This window comes from Callionymus lyra, chromosome 8 (genome assembly GCF_982586985.1).
Source record: "Callionymus lyra chromosome 8, fCalLyr1.hap1.1, whole genome shotgun sequence".
NCBI classification, from domain to species: Eukaryota; Metazoa; Chordata; class Actinopteri; order Syngnathiformes; family Callionymidae; genus Callionymus; species Callionymus lyra.
Genome location: NC_141825.1, coordinates 10,370,416 through 10,388,394, shown reverse-complemented (window position 1 = coordinate 10,388,394; position 17,979 = coordinate 10,370,416). Strand labels below are relative to the sequence as shown.

The 17,979-nt window shown below is 37.3% G+C and overlaps 1 protein-coding gene across 2 annotated transcripts; it reads left to right on the top strand.

The window, feature by feature from the left end:
* Positions 1 to 9,946: 9,946 nt before the first annotated feature.
* nap1l4a (nucleosome assembly protein 1-like 4a) lies at positions 9,947 to 16,627 on the top strand. 2 transcript variants are annotated; one of them, XM_087796688.1, is made up of 15 exons: positions 9,947 to 10,035; positions 10,781 to 10,818; positions 11,071 to 11,143; positions 12,024 to 12,168; positions 12,524 to 12,610; positions 12,791 to 12,925; positions 13,006 to 13,077; positions 13,148 to 13,287; positions 13,367 to 13,512; positions 14,308 to 14,327; positions 14,412 to 14,531; positions 14,610 to 14,642; positions 14,710 to 14,769; positions 15,195 to 15,224; positions 15,481 to 16,627. In XM_087796688.1, exons 2-14 carry the CDS (start codon positions 10,803 to 10,805, stop codon positions 15,198 to 15,200), a joined length of 1,053 nt encoding a protein of 350 aa, XP_087652814.1. In that variant the 5' UTR covers positions 9,947 to 10,035; positions 10,781 to 10,802; the 3' UTR covers positions 15,201 to 15,224; positions 15,481 to 16,627. The 2 variants fall into 2 exon arrangements, with proteins under 2 accessions (XP_087652814.1, XP_087652815.1); XM_087796689.1 differs by lacking the exon at positions 15,195 to 15,224 and having other exon boundaries at positions 9,973 to 10,035.
* Positions 16,628 to 17,979: the final 1,352 nt, after the last annotated feature.

Genomic DNA, 17,979 nt, shown 5'->3' with positions numbered 1-17,979 from the left:
GGACATTACGTAAAACAACCTTGAAAGAAAAACAATTATCTGGATAATTGCTTCTTCCTCTGAATAAATGTCAAGCGAGTGCTCGTCTTTTCATGGCTTTATGTTCTCAGGAAGAGAAACAAAGAGAGCAAAGATGGCATTAAACTAAACCTGATATATAAACTCAGAACAAGATGCTCAGTCCTACCATACTGGGCAAAAAAACAAACATACTACGAATTGCTGTTAATGATAGAGACCAACGGATTTGTCCGAAATCCTTCACAAATGTAAAAAGTATAATATATTAATAAAATGTTTTAAAGAAAATGACACTAAAAATGAAAGTTGCAGTGCTTTTTGGGTCTTGTGCACCACTAAAGAGTATTGGTACATTAGGTAGTACAGTACATATTGTACATCCTTACCTATCATTGGCAAAATAAAATCAATTACAGGCGTTTGTTACTGTAAATACTGTATATAAAATGATTCACAGTTAAAATCCAACAATTTAGTTTGATTATCTATCTATCATTTCAGAGACATAACCATGTTCTAAAGTTAATAAATTAATTTCTGTTTTTAATGTATTCATCCAAAGTGGTCGTGATTGCAAAGAAGAAAATTGTAATTGTTTAAAAAAAATCAATTTAGGATATTTTTAACAATTCTATGAAATATAGAAACATATACAAACCTATATGACCCTATATATAGTCTTGGAAAGTGGATCAGTACTTTTGCCTTCATCAAAAGGGAAACATCCTGAGATCAATACACACTTGTTAATTATATATACAATATTTATAATATATATATACAGTATATACAGTTTTTATGCTTTTGTGAATCTGTGACATGTCTTGTTTGTTCTGTTGTGCCTGCAATGAGAGTCATTTAAGAGAATAATTTCCCCTCAGACTCGCATCATTTGAACATTGGCATTATTATTTTAACTTAATGTTTCATGTGAAAAGCTCCACGATGTCTCCTCGTCCTTTTATGGAACGTGGCGTTTCTATGGAGGAACCTACAGGGTTCAAAGGTGGTCCCTGTCTCGTTGTCGCTTTGCTTTATTCCTTCTTTCGTTGTGTACCAGGAGAAGCAGCGTTGGCCCCCAGGCTGCAGCACTGATCTCTAGCATTTCCATCCTGCACCATCAGTTGGGGGAAGAGTCATTTACCTCCTCTGCTCCCTTTTTCGTGGGGTTGCTGCTGTGGCAGCATGTGACCAGGGGTCCTCCGGTAATCTCCTTATCTCCAGGGGCCCGCGGGCACTTTACATCGCTTTTTAAATTGTGTTAAACACCAAAGTCCTGGGTTGGAAGCGGAACAAATTCACTTGATGATGCTGTTGCTGAGCTGAATAAACGTCATTGCTCTCTCTGGGTCTGCTGTGTGTCGCGGACGTGTGGCTTTGCAGCCGAAAATTAAATCGAGGCGCAGTGATCCAGTGTGACCCACCTGATGAAGTGACTTTATTATAATTAGTGACTCTGCAACAAAAATGTCAGACCATAAAAGACAACATTTAACCAGAGATATATTTATTAAAGAAAAATAATTATAATCATTATATTATTTTTTATTAATAAGTATTTTATATGGAGTTACAATAGTGACAAGCAAGGAAATGATCTGTGGTGAATGGTTGGTATTAGGAAGCTTCTATAAAGATTTAATTTCAGTGTTTTGCTTCAGTGCAAAGGGACAGATTAACTGAAATCAATAAATCTTATTTTTCTGAAAGAAATAATAAATATATTTAAAATGCTAGCTACAGTTTATATTAAAACTTCTGTTTATTTATGTATATAAAGACACAAGACACAAACTTATAACAATAATAACTTTAACGTTTTTTAAATAATAGAAATTAATGTTTTTTTCTTTTTATGATTACTATTGTTGTTGTTGTTGTTATTATTATTATTAATACTATTAATAGATAAATCAATGTATCAAATTAATTTGTGAATCTCCCTAAAAAAAAAGATGAGAAAACCTTTTTTTTAATTCAAAATTCATCATTAAAAAAAATATATATTATTATTTATCTTTTTTTTTTAAAGTGTCTTCATAAAGTAACAGACTTTGACAGATTCAGTTCTAGTCACTTATATTCTGCTGTGTTTGAGACGAGCCCCCCCAGTGTTGACTTCATCCTTTAGTTTACAATATTGACGTGTTTCAAATAAAACACACATCAATGTCTCCAGGGCGTGACTGTTGTCTTGATCCTTAACATGCAGAAAAATATCCACACAAAAAGCGAATTTACCCCAAAAAAAGTTGCAAAATAATAGCAAAAGCAAGAAGAAGCACAAATTATAATGTTATTATTTAATTGCAATTGATCATATTTGTGGCTAATTATTATTCAACAATGTCACATGATGTTATTTATCGTGTTATTCATTGGAAATGTAATATTCATTTGAAAATTCATAATAAAAATGCAAAAAATGTTGGTTGAAATATTGTTAAAAAAGCCATTTTTTAATCATGGCTTCTTTTACTTTCGCCTGTAGCTGACGTTTACACTTGAACCGAATGACTCATCATCACCTTATTATTTCCACCTAACAAAAGCGTTATCTTTTGTCAAAAATGCCACTCAGTCTATCCAAGTCTTTTTTTTTTTTTTTTCAAAGAGTCGGTCTCTTGACTACAAATGACGCCCGAATGATAATGATTACAATTATGTATTGATTCGCTGGCAGCATTGTTATTGTCGGTCTTTTCCTGGCATAATTGTGTGAATTCAGACAGACTAATTGTAGTAAAGGAGACCAGCTGGACCATCAGTCACAGTCCTCCACGTTTCTGGGCGATGTCACGACTCACCTGGACACGACTCGTCCGTCGGAGGGAGACACGACCGTTTACTTCAATAAAGGTAGTTTTCAAGTCTTATTGGACGTCTTCTAAGTCATCTCGAAACATCTAGACTCTCCCTTAAATAAAAATAAAAAATGCTGATTAATATGATATTTTGTTCTTATAGTTTGAAAGAAACTTTATAATTAGAATAATAAGAAATATAATAATTTCTTTCCTTATTTATTACTCAAATTAAAAGTTCATTTTCATTTTGTGGATGATAAAAATATGATATTTTCAGAGCAATACCCAATTTTTGACTAATTGTATAAATTATTATCTCGGTAGAGAAATTAAATAAATAAATAAATATTACATATATTACAATGATATTATAATAGAACCAGGTTTGGATCGTGGGGCAAAACAAAATGAATAAAGAAAGTTTATTTTATTCTTCACATTTGTTTGTACTTTTTATTTGTATTTAATCTGTATAATTTGGCAAAGCTTGAATGATGTTGTGATTAAAGTAAAGTAAGTAAGTAAGTAAGTAATTTTTATTTATATAGCGCTTTTCCAGACCAGGGTCACAAAGCGCTTAAACAATCAAAACAATATTCAATAAAGTATATTCTTTAAAGATCAAGATAAAACTGATAACACAACAGGAGTTCCAGAAAATCAAGGAAAAGCCTGAACAAATAAAAACATCTTAAGATGTTTCTTGAAGGAGTCAGTAGATCCATCAAGCGCAAAATATACCAGTCCGTGAGAGTGTAAAATTGAAAATATCAGGTGAAAAAACTATTAAATACTTGATCTTTTCCAGTCGTACGTTCAGTCAAACTGAAGTCCTTCATCTATTCTCTTCATCACGGCATCTGTGCCCGACGACTGTAATTGTTTGGCTGCAAAACTCCAGCTGCCGAGCGGAATGACTCATCGCACAAACGACTCCTCCACGCCGTCCGTGTAATTTGACAGCGTCGGCATAAAGTGGGCGAGTGTCGGGGAGTGTTGTTCAATGGTCCGTGTCATCTGACGTTTGTCAACCTGATGCCACCGGGGCCCATTACCAGCTGTGTGACACATGTACACACACATGTACACACACACACTTCCAGCAGGTTGACTTGACCTCAGTTTACTCTGAGGTCAACTTACTTGAATTATTGTATTTTTCTATTTGTTGTTAACGTTGTTATCATGTGTGGATAATAATGCAAACGTGGGATTAAGAGACATTTACTGCTAAAGGTCCTCCCTTTGAAATATTATCCACACTCGAGGTGACCCTTGTTTTTTGTCTTTATCGCTGTTTTCCACCAGCGAGTTAAATGTCACATCCGATAACTTCACTGTTTCATAAACATAACTCGTGTGTCAGGCTTCATCTTCCCAGCAGGGCTTCAAGATGTCGCCTCTGGAGATCAAATACACACTTTATTTTTATATTTTCCAAGCAAAATGTTAATTTATTTCAAGTGTGAAGAAATATTTGCTCATTGTTACACAAAGTTTGCTCTCTCCAAGTGTCAGTTATCAGAACTTTTCTACTGTTTTTTTATTTTTGTTATTTTGTTCAGCCTTATATTTTAAGAATTAAGATTTAAAAAGTTAAATCATTGCTTATTTCAGAAATATTCAGATTCAATATTTATTTGAGAAGAAAACATTTCAAGAGATGGGTTAAGTTAAGCTTTCTTGGCCTCAATTATTACGTTAAAACAAAAAATAATCAAGTTTAAGATATTTAGATTGTTTTTCTTTATTTAAACATGTGTATCAAACGTAATCACGTTTAAATAAATGTGTGTATCTCTGTGTTTGTTCTCCTTTACCAAACAATAACTCTGTATTTTCAATTATTGTCAGTCTCTCTGCATTGTTTTACATTGATAATCTCTGTTCCTTATGTTATCTGATGGTCTGATGAAGCTTCATGAAGCAGTTTCATGTTGTTTACAGGTCAGTAGGTGGCGCCATCAGTTTAAAAATGATGTTTCATTAGAACAGTTGCAGTAGATTTCTTATCCCATTACCCAACTAACCTAGCAACCCTAAATCAATGCGGGATGTCCGATAATGACACATATCGTCAGCGTAGTCACATTTATATTTCTGAGAATCAACTGTATTTTTATTAAATCATGTTTAACGAACGCAAGTTTAATATTTTTCAACTAAAAAAGAGCAAAAAGATTAAATCTTTATTAAAACAGATATACAGCCATTCATGTGTATTTCTAAAAAAAACGATGTTAATGATATTTTTCTTTTAAGACATTAAACCTTGTTCTTATTTATGAGGCACGTCTTTTTAAAGAAGCTTTACATAACATTATGAAGTGAGTTTACGAGCTATAAAACCATCTCCTCGGATCCCTGACTCAGCATCTTCCCCTGCCCTCGCCCGTCCCGACATAAATGCTGGGAAGTGAACCGCTCGCTCAAAACCATTTTCTTCCAGAAACCAACCCAAATCCGGTCGTGATATTGTCGTCCCCGCCCTCCAGCGGTGACACGACGGCAGCTGAGGAGAAGTCCAAATTAGATTTACCTTTTCTTAATGGGCCCCTGTCAAGCCTGCAGCCTCGGGGCCCCTGCTGCAGCGGCGTGATGGCTAGAGCCTCAGATAGACCTCATCGCAGGTGTTGCTCCTTCTCACGTGATGTAACTCGATCTACAAGTGAGGAATGATCGTTTAAAACCAGACCTAAAGTCATTATTGAAACAAGAGGTTTTGTCGACTAAACAGCAACAAATATGGCACGGAAATGATTCCCGTGTTGACGTAGTTTTCTAGTCAAAAAGTCCTTTCTGATGGATTTATGGGATTAATGTAGCGAGAAAAACGTCCTCTGAAAAATCCTTCACTGTCCAGATTAAAGAAGTTCGGTGTCAAAAATTGTGACGCTTAGATTATAGAGCGAGCGCTCATCTATATTCCGTAAAGGTGTGCTACGTAATTCTCCGGGACACGGTTATTTTGGGTGTTTGAAGGTGTTTATTTATGGAAGTAGGAACAGATGACAGGTTATGATTAAATGGTTCTTTGTTGAGGGTGAAAGTAAATCACACTTTAAAAGCGGAAAACATCAAGCCGCGTAAATGACTTGGTGACTTTGTGGTTCTGATTCGACACACACTGTGGGTAATGGCTGCAGCTGCTTCAGTGTCGCTGCTTTTTTATTTTTTATTGTTACAGTCAGTGCGTTTGTGTGAGTCTGTCTGATTACGGTGTACAGATAGGCCATTAGCCATGCGTTCGAAATGGGAGCAGCTTAATGGACGACAAAGGATGCAGGGTCAGGATGAGTCGCACACGTCGTCCTCTCCTTTCCGGTCACATCGATAGTTCCATCTGGGAGTCGGACCACTTCATTCACAAAACCAATACCCCGGTGGAATGAGCCCAGGAGACGCGCAGCTGCTACGTGTTCAATCGACGGAAAAACAAGTGCTATCATGATCCAATCCAATAAGATACTGTTGTTTTCAACCTTTTTTTTTCATAATCCTGTGCTTGCATTGGATGAAAGTAAGTTATGAAATAATAAAATTCAAAAGTGAATTTACTTACATTGATCAAACAGAAACAGGAAGTACCTCTTTATCCAGAGCTGTCATTTGCACATTCCGCCCATCAATGCTCGGAAAATTGAATGATCAATTTGGGAAATGTCAACAGGGTTTAATCATCGGAGATTTCGTTTTTAGCCACTTATTTGTTTTCACAGACATATAAGCCGGAAAATATACAGAATTTTAATGGGTCCTATAAATGTCATATAAAACTTTACACAGGTAAAAAATGAATAATAATGAAGATCAAAAACTATAAATTACAAAGTAATTAACAAAGGTTTTGGTTTATTTTTCACTTCCAATTAAATTAAATGTTTAATTTTTTTTTAGCAATGCTTGGAATTTTAACGATCAATTTGGGAAATTTCAAAAGGATTAAATCATGGAAGATTTTTTTTTTAAACTTATTTCTATTCACAGTCATAGAATTTAGATACGATACAACAAATCAGACAGACTGTAATATAAATAATATTATTTAATTACATTTTAAAACTTGGTATAAATAAAGATTGAGAAAATAAAAAAAATGTATGAATAATGATGATTAAAAAACAATAAATTAATTGACATGACACTGCATTTTATTTGTTGTTTTTTTAAACCTCACATTTATTTAAATTAAATGTTTGTTTGAATTAAATTCTCAGACATTGAATGATCAGTTTGAGAAATGTAAAAAGGTTAAATAACTGGAGATTTAGTTTTGAGCATCGTTTGTTTTCACAGTCATTGAAGCCAGAAATGATACAACAAATGAACAGAGAAACTATAATATAAATAATAATGTTGGGATTTTGAGTATAAATAATGATGCTTAAAAAAACAAACAATAGATTGATTGACAAAGCATTTTTTTTTTGTTTTTAATAAATCCTAATAGCAAATAAATGAATACAATTATTTTACCTATTTGATTTTTTTGTTGACATAAATGAATGCATTTTTCTTGTTAATTAAAATGTATTGCCCCTTGTAATATACATAAATATATATTTAATTATAGTAAATCTGACGAAAATACCTGTGCCTTTATATGATCATCTTTGGATGCGAGATATTTTATTTAAATAAATCGTTTACTCATTAAATTGCGAATCTTACAATTATAATAATACAAAAAGAAGTATGCTAGATTAAGCTGTTTTGTAATGTCAAGATCAGACTTTTTTTATATCTTTATCTGTATTCTTTTATCTTTTCTTACTAATGAATTTCAAAGGCACATCTGTTCTAATATATACTGTATGTCTTAGCTAATAACTGATGAAGTTTACCAGGAGAAAAGCTAGAAAAGTCATTCAATGTACATCGTCACATGAAAAGGTTCTAGATTTTGTTTTGCTCTTGTCGTCATAGAGACTGTGCAAAAGATTGAGGGTAAAGTCACATGATTGAATCTATTTTAGATGGCAACACAATAAAACATTGACCATGCTCGACTAAGAAGAAAAAAAAAAATCATCTGCCTTTTCCACTTTTAAACTCGAGCGTTTTCTGTTTCTAAATCCAGCGTTTGCAGCTCCAGTTTCTCCGACTAAATGCGACACAATCACATTTGATGTTTTACTGTGGGTACAGATCCTCTCTGGTAAATGTCACACTGTGACAGGCACAAAGTCTGGTCACCACAATCCTCCCCTGAGGGGTTCCAGCACTGCCACTTCCTCTCAAGTGTACCATCGAAAACACAAGTATTTGTGCCTTAATCCACGATTCGCGTTGGAGCACGATGTTTAAAAAGGAGCGGGTTACGTAAAATAGATGAGACACTTTGTGTAAGAGCCTCTGATGACATCGACACTGGAGCGTGTTCACTTGTGTTCAATACAAATGTTCAGAGAGTAACATTTCTACACATGAAGACATGACTTGTGAACCAATGGATCAAGATTTGTTTAGCTTTCTACTTAAAAGGCAAATAGTAGATTAATGATCAGACACAAAATGGATTTATTAACTACTATTCTTAGATGTATTTTGTTCAATTTACTACACAGAAATCAATGACCACTTATAAACAACAAGTTGAATTGGAATAATATTGGAATATTTTTATTTCATTTCTAAATGCTATTAATGTAAAATCAATGTTTATATACACATACAAATATGGCTGTTTATGTAATGTATTTTAATATGTACTTCTATTTATTTTTCTTTGCATTGTGTAGTTGTTCGTGCACAAATTGATTGTGCAACAATTTGGTTTGCTTTTAATTGAATTCAATATTTATCAATACTTCTAGTTCTTCCACTTTAACTATAAAAAATACTAATACCTATCTTCTCCATATATCCATATAAAGAAAGAGTAGATTTATTTTATTTACTTGTGTTTTCAGCCTCTAATTCATCGTTCTTTTAAATGAAAATATTAAAAAAGATAAATATGAAAAGCATGTACCGTACTTTGGAGTGACTTTGTGGAGACAGAAGAACAAATCTAAATATTAAAAAGGTACAAAAGAATATTTCTATATGAAAGCATATGGAAGCATATGAATATATATATATAGAAGTATAAGTCTTATATGGAAGAATAAGAGTGATAAATGAGGATGATGATGGATACATCTACAAAAAGAATAGTGTTGATGGTTATATTGTATATACAATATATGTACAGTGGTAATAATAATAAAATAATAATATAAAAGTGTGAGTTTATATTATGTATTTAGGTGGATATATATGCTTAGTACATACATATTTGGCTGTTTGAACAAAGATAGCCAATAACAAGTTGGACATTTTATTTAAAATAACAATAAACTGAACTATTTTTTGGTTGATACTCACCTTACACACGTTAAAACTTCGCTGCACTTTAGACTTAACTTCCTGACATGTTTATATTATGTATTTAGGTGGATATATATTCTTAGTACATACATATTTGGCTGTTTGAAAAAAAAATAGCCAATAACAAGCTGGACATTTTATTTAAAATAACAATAGACGGTACAATTATTTGGTCGATACTCACCTTACACACGTAAAAACTTCGCTGCACTTTAGACTTAACTTCCTGACATGAGAACAAATCTAGTTTGTTGAAAATAACGTGTCAGCATACATGCAACATAGTCTATACTTTCATGGTCATTCAAGTCTATCCTTTCATTTGTTATTCTTTCTTTTCTTCCTAAAATTGATGAACAGAAGTCAAGACAGTCACTTTAATCCTTATCGGGGGTCGCGGGGAGACTGGAGCCTATCCCAGTATCATAGGGCGAGAGGCAGGGGGGACACCCTGGACAGGACGCCACACAAAGACAGACAACCATTCACACACGCACTCATACCTATGGACAATTTACCCCAAGTTATTAATCAACCTCTGTATGTTTTATGACTGTGGGAGGAAACCGGAGTACCCGGAGTAAACCCACGCAACACGGGGAGAACATACAATAACAGAAAATGTCAAAGGAAATTTAAAACATGTGTATTACAGGCGGACTAAGAAAGATTCAAAGCCTGAGAGAACCAAGGTTTCCTCTGGACTTGAATGCATCACAATGTCTTGCCTCACCCGCTGACCAATCAGAGGCCGGCATGCTGCAGCGCGTGTACGCGAGTCCGCGCGTGGGGGTTTATTGAAGACGCGTGAGCTCGTGTTCCGTCCATCTGAACGGTGAGGCCACTGACACAAAGCGAACAAAAAAAACACGCTAAATATTTAGAGACTCGTTTGTCGTGTGACCGGAGGCAGTAGATAACGTGAACCCCTCGCCGGTCATCTGTCCGGGGGTCTTTTAGCTGCGCGTCCCGTGTTGTTATGTCTTCTCCCCCCCCCGCGCTAACAGCTAGCCGCTATTAGCATGTTAAGCTAGCAGCCAGCAAAACCGCTATCAAATAAAAAAACACCGTTTTGTTTTTTGATTAAAATAAATCCTGCTCGGAGCACCACCATATACAATACAATTCCGACCGAATGCCTCGTTGAGTTTTGCTGTTATTTGCTGTTTCGTGATGGAAAATGGTGAAAAGTTGTGTTAGCTAGCACGTTGTTTGCGTGATAGCTGTGTTTCTGACACCGCCCCTGCATTATTTTTTAATCTCCAATCTCTGGTTACTTAAAGTGGTATATTCGTATATACCGTTTAGACTGTATTAGAATTGCGTAAACTGACTGCCAACGTGTGTTAACCGAAAAATGTTAGCATTCACAAATGCTAAGTAAAGGCCGGCTGTCGTTAGCATGTCAATGCGTCATCGGCCTGCGCGTGTCAAACTTGGTATAACATGTTCATCGGTTTGGGATCGAAGACAGCGACGATATGTTTATGTACCGGATTTAAAACGGATTGACAATCGATTCATATTGGCTACATCTGCTATGATGAAGATCTCTAACGGTTTTTATGTGTTTATAACAGACCAAGAACTTGTCACCTGGTCATGGAAGGCAATAAAGGTAAAATAACTTGTTTTCTACTAAACACTCTTTTGTAAAAAACAAACAAACTGTAATCCATATGACCTTAAAGTTCGGCTGATGATAATGTTTTGTCCCGTCATAGCCTGCATTGTTTCACAGGATTTGATGTTTGTATTCTGATTCGGCAGCCTGATTTTAGTTTTTAATTCACTACCTTTTAACAGTGTGGGTCCTCAATTTATCTATTTTTAAGTCATCAAACATAACTGAAGTCACATTTATTTGCAGGTAAAGGAGAAACAGGAATTCAAAATCCATCTGGGCAGGGAGATAAACCCGTTGGCTTCCACCTTCTGGAGAGGTTTGTAGCATTATGTGGCAATATGATATACATCTTTGTACATTTCTCCTTGAGTAGTTCTTGTATTTGTGACGGGCCAATATATTTATTTGTTTTCACCCATTTGATGTGGGATATTGTTTGTCATATTAAAAATGGATGCATTCACACCTAATTTGTATGCAACCTGTATGAAACTGTCAAACATAATTATCACAGTATTCTCTGTCTGTTGCTTCCACAAGGATTGGTTCCAAACCTGCCAGGCAAGTGTTTACTCGTGAATCAGAACCTGTTTTTAAGGGTGGATTTCTCTTGTGTGGGACTATTGTTTTTGACCAACTGCAAAATATATGTTTTAAGATCATGTCAAAACAGTGACGGTAGAGGATTCAGAATTAAAATGTTCCATTTAAAGGTATATCAGTGTGTAGTTTCAGTGCATTTAAAGTTCCTTAATGCTCTTTAAATACAACTGTGAATGTTGAAGTCTAAATTCAAATGTACACTGACAGTTACGCTGATTTCCTGTTACCATTGTAAGTGCTCTACAAATAATTTAATTTACCAAATATTTAAAACAATTACAAATTAATCTCCGTTAAAACAGGCTAATTACAAGATCTTATAAACCCAAAAGTTGATTATAACAAAAAAAAACCACATACATGAATGTTTGAGGGTGTTATTTTTGTATAGAGTGGAGAGAGTATAGATTCTATGCAAATCATTCCCAGTACTGGTGTATACATTTGACTTTCTCTTCGCCAAAAAATGGCAACTTGATATCAAAGGGTCTCTTGAGGGTTTTTTTTGTTCGTCTTGGTCTGACTTTTTACCAGTTGCCACCATTTTCTTCCCACACATTAATTGACCGTGTTTAATGCTTCCTGGTTCGTAGCGTGCTTCCTAAAGCTGTGAAGAGGCGAGTGCACGCTCTGAAGAGGCTACAGCTACAATGTGCCAACATCGAAGCAAAGTTTTATGAAGAGGTCCACGAGCTCGAGAGGAAGTATGCTGCACTCTACCAGCCACATTTTGACCAGGTACCTCCTCTGCTCTTTCTTATTGGCATGTTTTCCCATAATGACTCGTCAATGTATCTGCATTAAGTGTTGCGCGTCTTTCTCGTGGAAACACTTTTGAGTTTAAGTTAAATACTATCGCAACAAGTAGTCATCTGTTCTTTTGTCAGTGGAGGCTATTTCCAGAGCTGGTGACAAGAACCGAGCCGTTCACAGTCGCAGTCTGACGGATGACTGACAGCTGCACACGGCTCGACCACCTGTCGGTGCATGTTGTACATCTGCAGATTGTGGATCAGACATTGATTGTTTTTACACACGTGCCGTCAAGCAACACTCATTTTATTAAAGAGTAATTAAAGATTTCTTGTCTCAGAGGAGAGAAATCGTCACAGGCTCAGTGGAACCCACAGATGAGGAGTGTGAGTGGCACAGCGACAGAGATGAGGAGGAGGAACTAGCTGTAAGTCTGACTTCCTTCACACTTCATTGTGTGTTTTGTAATCTAGCTGTGTAGTAACTTAAGATGTGTATATTTGCTCCACCTGCTTTCTTCTTTAATATTGCATTTTTTAAATGTATTAAGTTTTCTTCTAATGTACCGAATATTATGTAATAATACGTTTGTTTTTATTACTCTTAGGAGGGAATCAAGGAAAAGGCCTCAATTGAGGACACAAAAAAAGAGGCGGCGACACCAGAGAGTGACCCTAAAGGCATCCCCGAGTTCTGGCTCACCATTTTCAAAAGTGTGGACATGCTCAGCGACATGCTACAGGTTCATTTCAATTATCTTTTTTCCCACTCGACGTGGTGTTTTATTTCCTAAAGTTTGTTGATTAAATCAACTGTTGACAGGAACACGATGAGCCCATTCTACAGCACCTGAAAGATATTCAAGTCAAGTTCTCCGAGCCAGGGCAGCCCATGGTTGGTACTGAACCGTGGGATTCATTCTGAAGCATTTGTTTTTTGCAAGTCATGTTTTTTCCTCCTCCAGAGTTTCACATTAGAGTTCCACTTTGAGCCCAACGGCTACTTCAACAACGCAGTTCTCACTAAAGTCTATAAGATGAAGTCGGAGCCCGACACGGCCGATCCCTTTTCGTTCGAGGGCCCAGAGATCGTGGACTGTGAAGGGTACGGCGACGGAACATTTAAACACCTGGACATTTTGCTCTGCCACGCTCGTGACCGTCTGGTGATCTTCTCTCCGCAGCTGTCAGATCGACTGGCACAAAGGGAAGGACGTGACTGTGAAAACTATTAAGAAGAAGCAGAAGCATAAAGGCCGCGGCACCGTTCGCACCGTGACCAAGCAGGTTCCCAACGACTCATTCTTCAACTTTTTCAACCCTATCAAAGGTGAGTAATAATGGTTGCTGCAATGAGCTAAACTCCCCTATAGGTGGCGCCAAATATCAACCCTTAAAGTTCTCGCCGTCAGAGTCGACTCGTTTTCTTTCGCTATTTCTAAGACGATGTGTTCTTGCTATAGATTAATTTGCGTTATATGACGACTGTCATCCACAAACTTAATATTTGACTCAAAATATTATGTTATACTTTGTATTGAATTAAATTCTTGACCTTTGTGTGGCATCTGGTCTAAGTGGGGCAGCAAACATTCAACGAGGCAGACATGTCCGGACTCCCGTCTTTGACCTCAGCGCGCAACAAATATCGCCCGGCCGGTTCCATCTTGCCTCGACTTATGACCGGCATCTAAAAATAGATCCGTTTTAAGTGTGCTTTGAGGCGTGGCTGCTCAGAGGTGGGACGCCCTTTGGGTATTGAGCCATCATCCACTTGACATTTCAGCAACTGTATTTATGTCATAACTTCCCAGAGTTTGAGTTATAGTGAACTCGAGGTATCTGTTTCTGTTCGTCACCCTTTTCATCCTGTTTGAACGAGTTTGTTTCACTGGCATCACGTCACTCCGGTCGACGTGCTGAGGAGATGTCATTAAGATTAGATAAGGAATGGATGTCAAAGTTTATACAGAGACAACGGTTAAGGGAACTTTGATGGAGTTTGACGCCCCTGATGAATAATCGTAGTTTTTTATTTCACTAAAATAGTCTTGTCATCATAAACGTGTCTCTACTTATAAGTTAAGAATAACTTTTGTAACATTTCCTTCCGTTTATTTTTCAGTTTCACCAGACGGTGAATTGGTGAGCACATCTTCCCTCCTTACTTACTGTAAATAATCTTCTCCCATGACGCATATTTTCAACCCTGTTGTCGCGCCTCCACAGGACGAGGACTCGGAGTTCACTCTAGCCACAGACTTTGAGATCGGTCACTTTTTCCGCGAGAGAATAGTTCCCAGAGCTGTGCTGTATTTCACTGGAGAAGCCCTGGAGGACGACGAGAGTGTGAGTGACATTAGACAAACTCTGACAAGTTGAACTGCCTGATTGACCAAATGATTTTATTTTTGTCCCAAATCGCAGTTTGAGGAGGAGGAGATGGACGAAGGCGACGAGGTTCGTAGTCGTATTTCTCCGCACGTTTTGTGAGCGCGGACATATGAACTGACGTCTGAATCTGCAGGAGGGAGACGAGGAGGGAGACGAAGATGACGACGACGACGAGGGAGATGCTGATCCCACGGTGAGTCGACGTTTCTCTTCTCAGTGCAAACCTTCAGTAGATGCAACGGCTCTCGTGTCTCGGATCAGACGCGACATTTGAACGTCGATCGACGTGTGTGTTCCCGAGGAAGGTCTCGTGTGAGACGCGTCAGCTGCTTCTAAGGGTGGAGCGCCTGTGAAATGATAGACTCGAGTATGTCGAGCGATCGACGAGATCGTAACGGCGACTGTTCCGTAGCCAAACGCTGGAGGGAGCGGTCGGTGATTCCTGGGCTTAAGAGTCTTGAGAAAAAGCATGTGGCTGTAGAGGAAGTTGACAAGATGAGAATCCCTGTCGTGATTCTGGCAAAATCATAGATGACCTCCGTGTTTGTTGAGCGATGATTAATTTGTCCTTTCCCTGTCTCCCCCCTTGGACTCCCCCCGCCCCGCCCCCCATCACAGGCGTAAACATTTTCACCCATGCATTTGTAGGTAAGGGAGAACAAACCCCTAGATGAGCTCCATCCTTTTATCCTTCCTTCTCTCTCTCCGATCACGCTTCTAGCCGAAGGTGGTTTTTTTTCTCTCCCTCTTGTCTTCCTCTCCTCACCCTCACTCTAACGTCCCCCGCTGTCAATCCAGGTTAACTTTCGTCACCTTCCTCCTCCTCCTCCTCCTGCTGCTCCTCCTGCTCCTGGTGAACCTCCTGCCGTCCTCCTCCCTAACCTCTCGTCTTCCTTCTCCGCAGAAAGAGCAACCTCAGCCTGCAGAATGCAAACAGCAGTAGCCACGCCCACCGTAGGTGCCGGAGACCTGCTGCCCGTCTAATCCACATATTCGGCCGATCGGCAAGTTCCCCTCTCTGGCGAACTCTGCCCCCCCTTAAGAACTCGTGAGACGCAATAGAAACGCCATCCAGACTGCGTTTATAATTTGTGCATGACTTGTTTGTTTTTTTTATTTTGTCTTGCATCCATCTCCCCCCCTCCCACCCCCTTTTTTTTGTTTACCTTCATTAAAGACCAGAGGTGAACATTTAGAGTCACATGTGAGCTGCTGAGAAGATCAAAAGGCGAATCCAAGTATAGGAAGAAAAAAAGATCCCATCTTTAGATCTCTCCGGAGGTAAATCAGTTACTCAGGGTTTTTTTATGCCAACAAGCAAAATGTTAGTTTACCAGAAACCTGCTGAACAAAAAATTGACTTCACTGGGGTTTGTTAAGTGTTTTTTTCTTTTGTTATAAATCAATAATGTGTCATTTCATTTAGCTTTTGTTTTTTCGTTCGATATTCAGTGTCATTGGGACTATTTATTCTGGTGTCATGCCGTTGGGTGAAGTGGTGCGTTTTTTTTAGGGAACGCTTGACTGCCGATGATGATGTTGCTGGAACACATTCTGAATTAAATGAGGGCTTGATCTGAAGAGACTCGATGTGCGCGAGAGTCCAGTCGCCGATTCGAGCTTCGTTTGCCAAAATTAAAAAACCGCATCACTTTTTTCTTTTTAACGTTCGCCAATTGTCCTTAACCTTCTTAAACTAACTACCGAGGTTTAAATATACAACGTATTCCGATTAATGTATAATAATCCAGTAGAATGTTTGTGGAAAAAAAAAAAAAAAAAACGACAAATGTAACACATTGCCAATGTATTTTATACTGCTCTCGGTCGTCGCCCGCTCGTCGGCCGCCTCCCGCCTCCTCCCAAAGTACGATTGTAAACGACGACGCACAGAATTCTCCCTGCCACGGTCTTCAAACCTTCAACATTGGCTTGTGTGCAGCGATGGCCTTAACTGGTTCTTATTCACAATTTGTTATCTTTGCAATATTTCTTTTCAATTTGTACAAAGTTAGTTAAGATATTCTATTAAAGTTGTGCAACATGGACAAGTTGTCGGTTTAAGTTCTTTAGTTACTGTGAGGTTTTTGACTTGCAGAAACAGGTATGTTTTCTGCATTATCTTTCACGGTGGAGCTCAAACTTACACATCTTACTGTCACCAAGTAAGTAAGTAATATTTATTTATATAGAGCTTTTCGAGACCAGGGTCACAAAGCGCTTAAACAATCAAAACAATACTCAAAAAGGTACATACTTTAAAGATAAAGATAATACTGAGAACAACACAGGAGTTCGAGAAATTCAAGTAGAAAAGTCATTCAGAACATGCAGTACTAGTTGGGTTTGGGCTTTTTTAAAAGTTTTATTTCAAAAAGCAAATCACTTTATTTAATTTTTGCACTTAATGGGTTTTAGAAAACTGAAAATGCTTCAACATCGATCGTAATTTGCTGCTACACAAAATCACTCTCAGGGAAATTCACGTCATTCTGTATGAAGTCAGGACTTTGGAGTATTCCAAGATGGTCGCACAATGCAGTGAATTCAACACAATTATTTTCTGTGCCAAAAAAAATATCAAAAGGGTTTCAGAGGAGCTTTGGAAGGATTTTAAATGACCATTTTGAAGGATGTTGTGCCAAACTAACTGTTCAAAAGTTTCCACATACATAGGAACTTCCCCAGCTAAAGGTTTGAAATACGAACAATTTAAACTCCCCTATAAATGGGTAAAAAAAAAAAAAAATTAACATTATATACGTTTCTTTAATGTTAATTGTGAACAGATCAAATTCTGTTTTCTTTTTGTGCCAAAAGTAATGCAAAACAAAGCGCTTGAACAATCAAAAGCAATACACTGTTAAAAATGTATACACATTTAAAAACTCTAAACGGCCAAGAAAACATAAGACGAACACATAAGTCCTAGAAAATGAGTAAAATGATAACTAAACCAACTTTCCTGACACTTGTTTCAAATGTTGAAGTCCAAGATGCAGTAAGTCCCTCATGTCCAGGTTTTGAACTTTTTCTGAAATTACTTATTCCTTAGTTGCTCTGAAATCTGGGTGAACGAGAGTTTACCAGAGCGGAGTCCATTATGATGTAATAATGGCTTCACTCCTCGTCCAGCCAGCTGTAATCATGCCAGGCTTTGTTTATACAACGAGTCCCTTGGAGGTGGCGACTTCCGGGATTGATAACACGCAGTGACAAACCTCCATGCTGTACCAATCACAGCAGAGGGGGTGTGGTTATGGAAAACAAGATTTCATTTCCAAAGATTCACTGCAACAAAACAATTTATTGTTATTAAATATAGGTTTTTGCAAAACGGTGAAAAACGATCGTAATTTTCGTATAAAAAAAGGTAATGATTGCCATCAAAGGCCAAGATTGC

Bases quoted from the DNA above. Each gene is read 5' to 3' on its own strand.
- nap1l4a (XM_087796689.1), top strand. The intron at 14,328-14,411 runs GTGAGCACATCT...GCGCCTCCACAG, and splicing joins TTTCACCAGACGGTGAATTG to GACGAGGACTCGGAGTTCAC. The intron at 14,770-15,480 runs GTGAGTCGACGT...CCTTCTCCGCAG, and splicing joins AGGGAGATGCTGATCCCACG to AAAGAGCAACCTCAGCCTGC.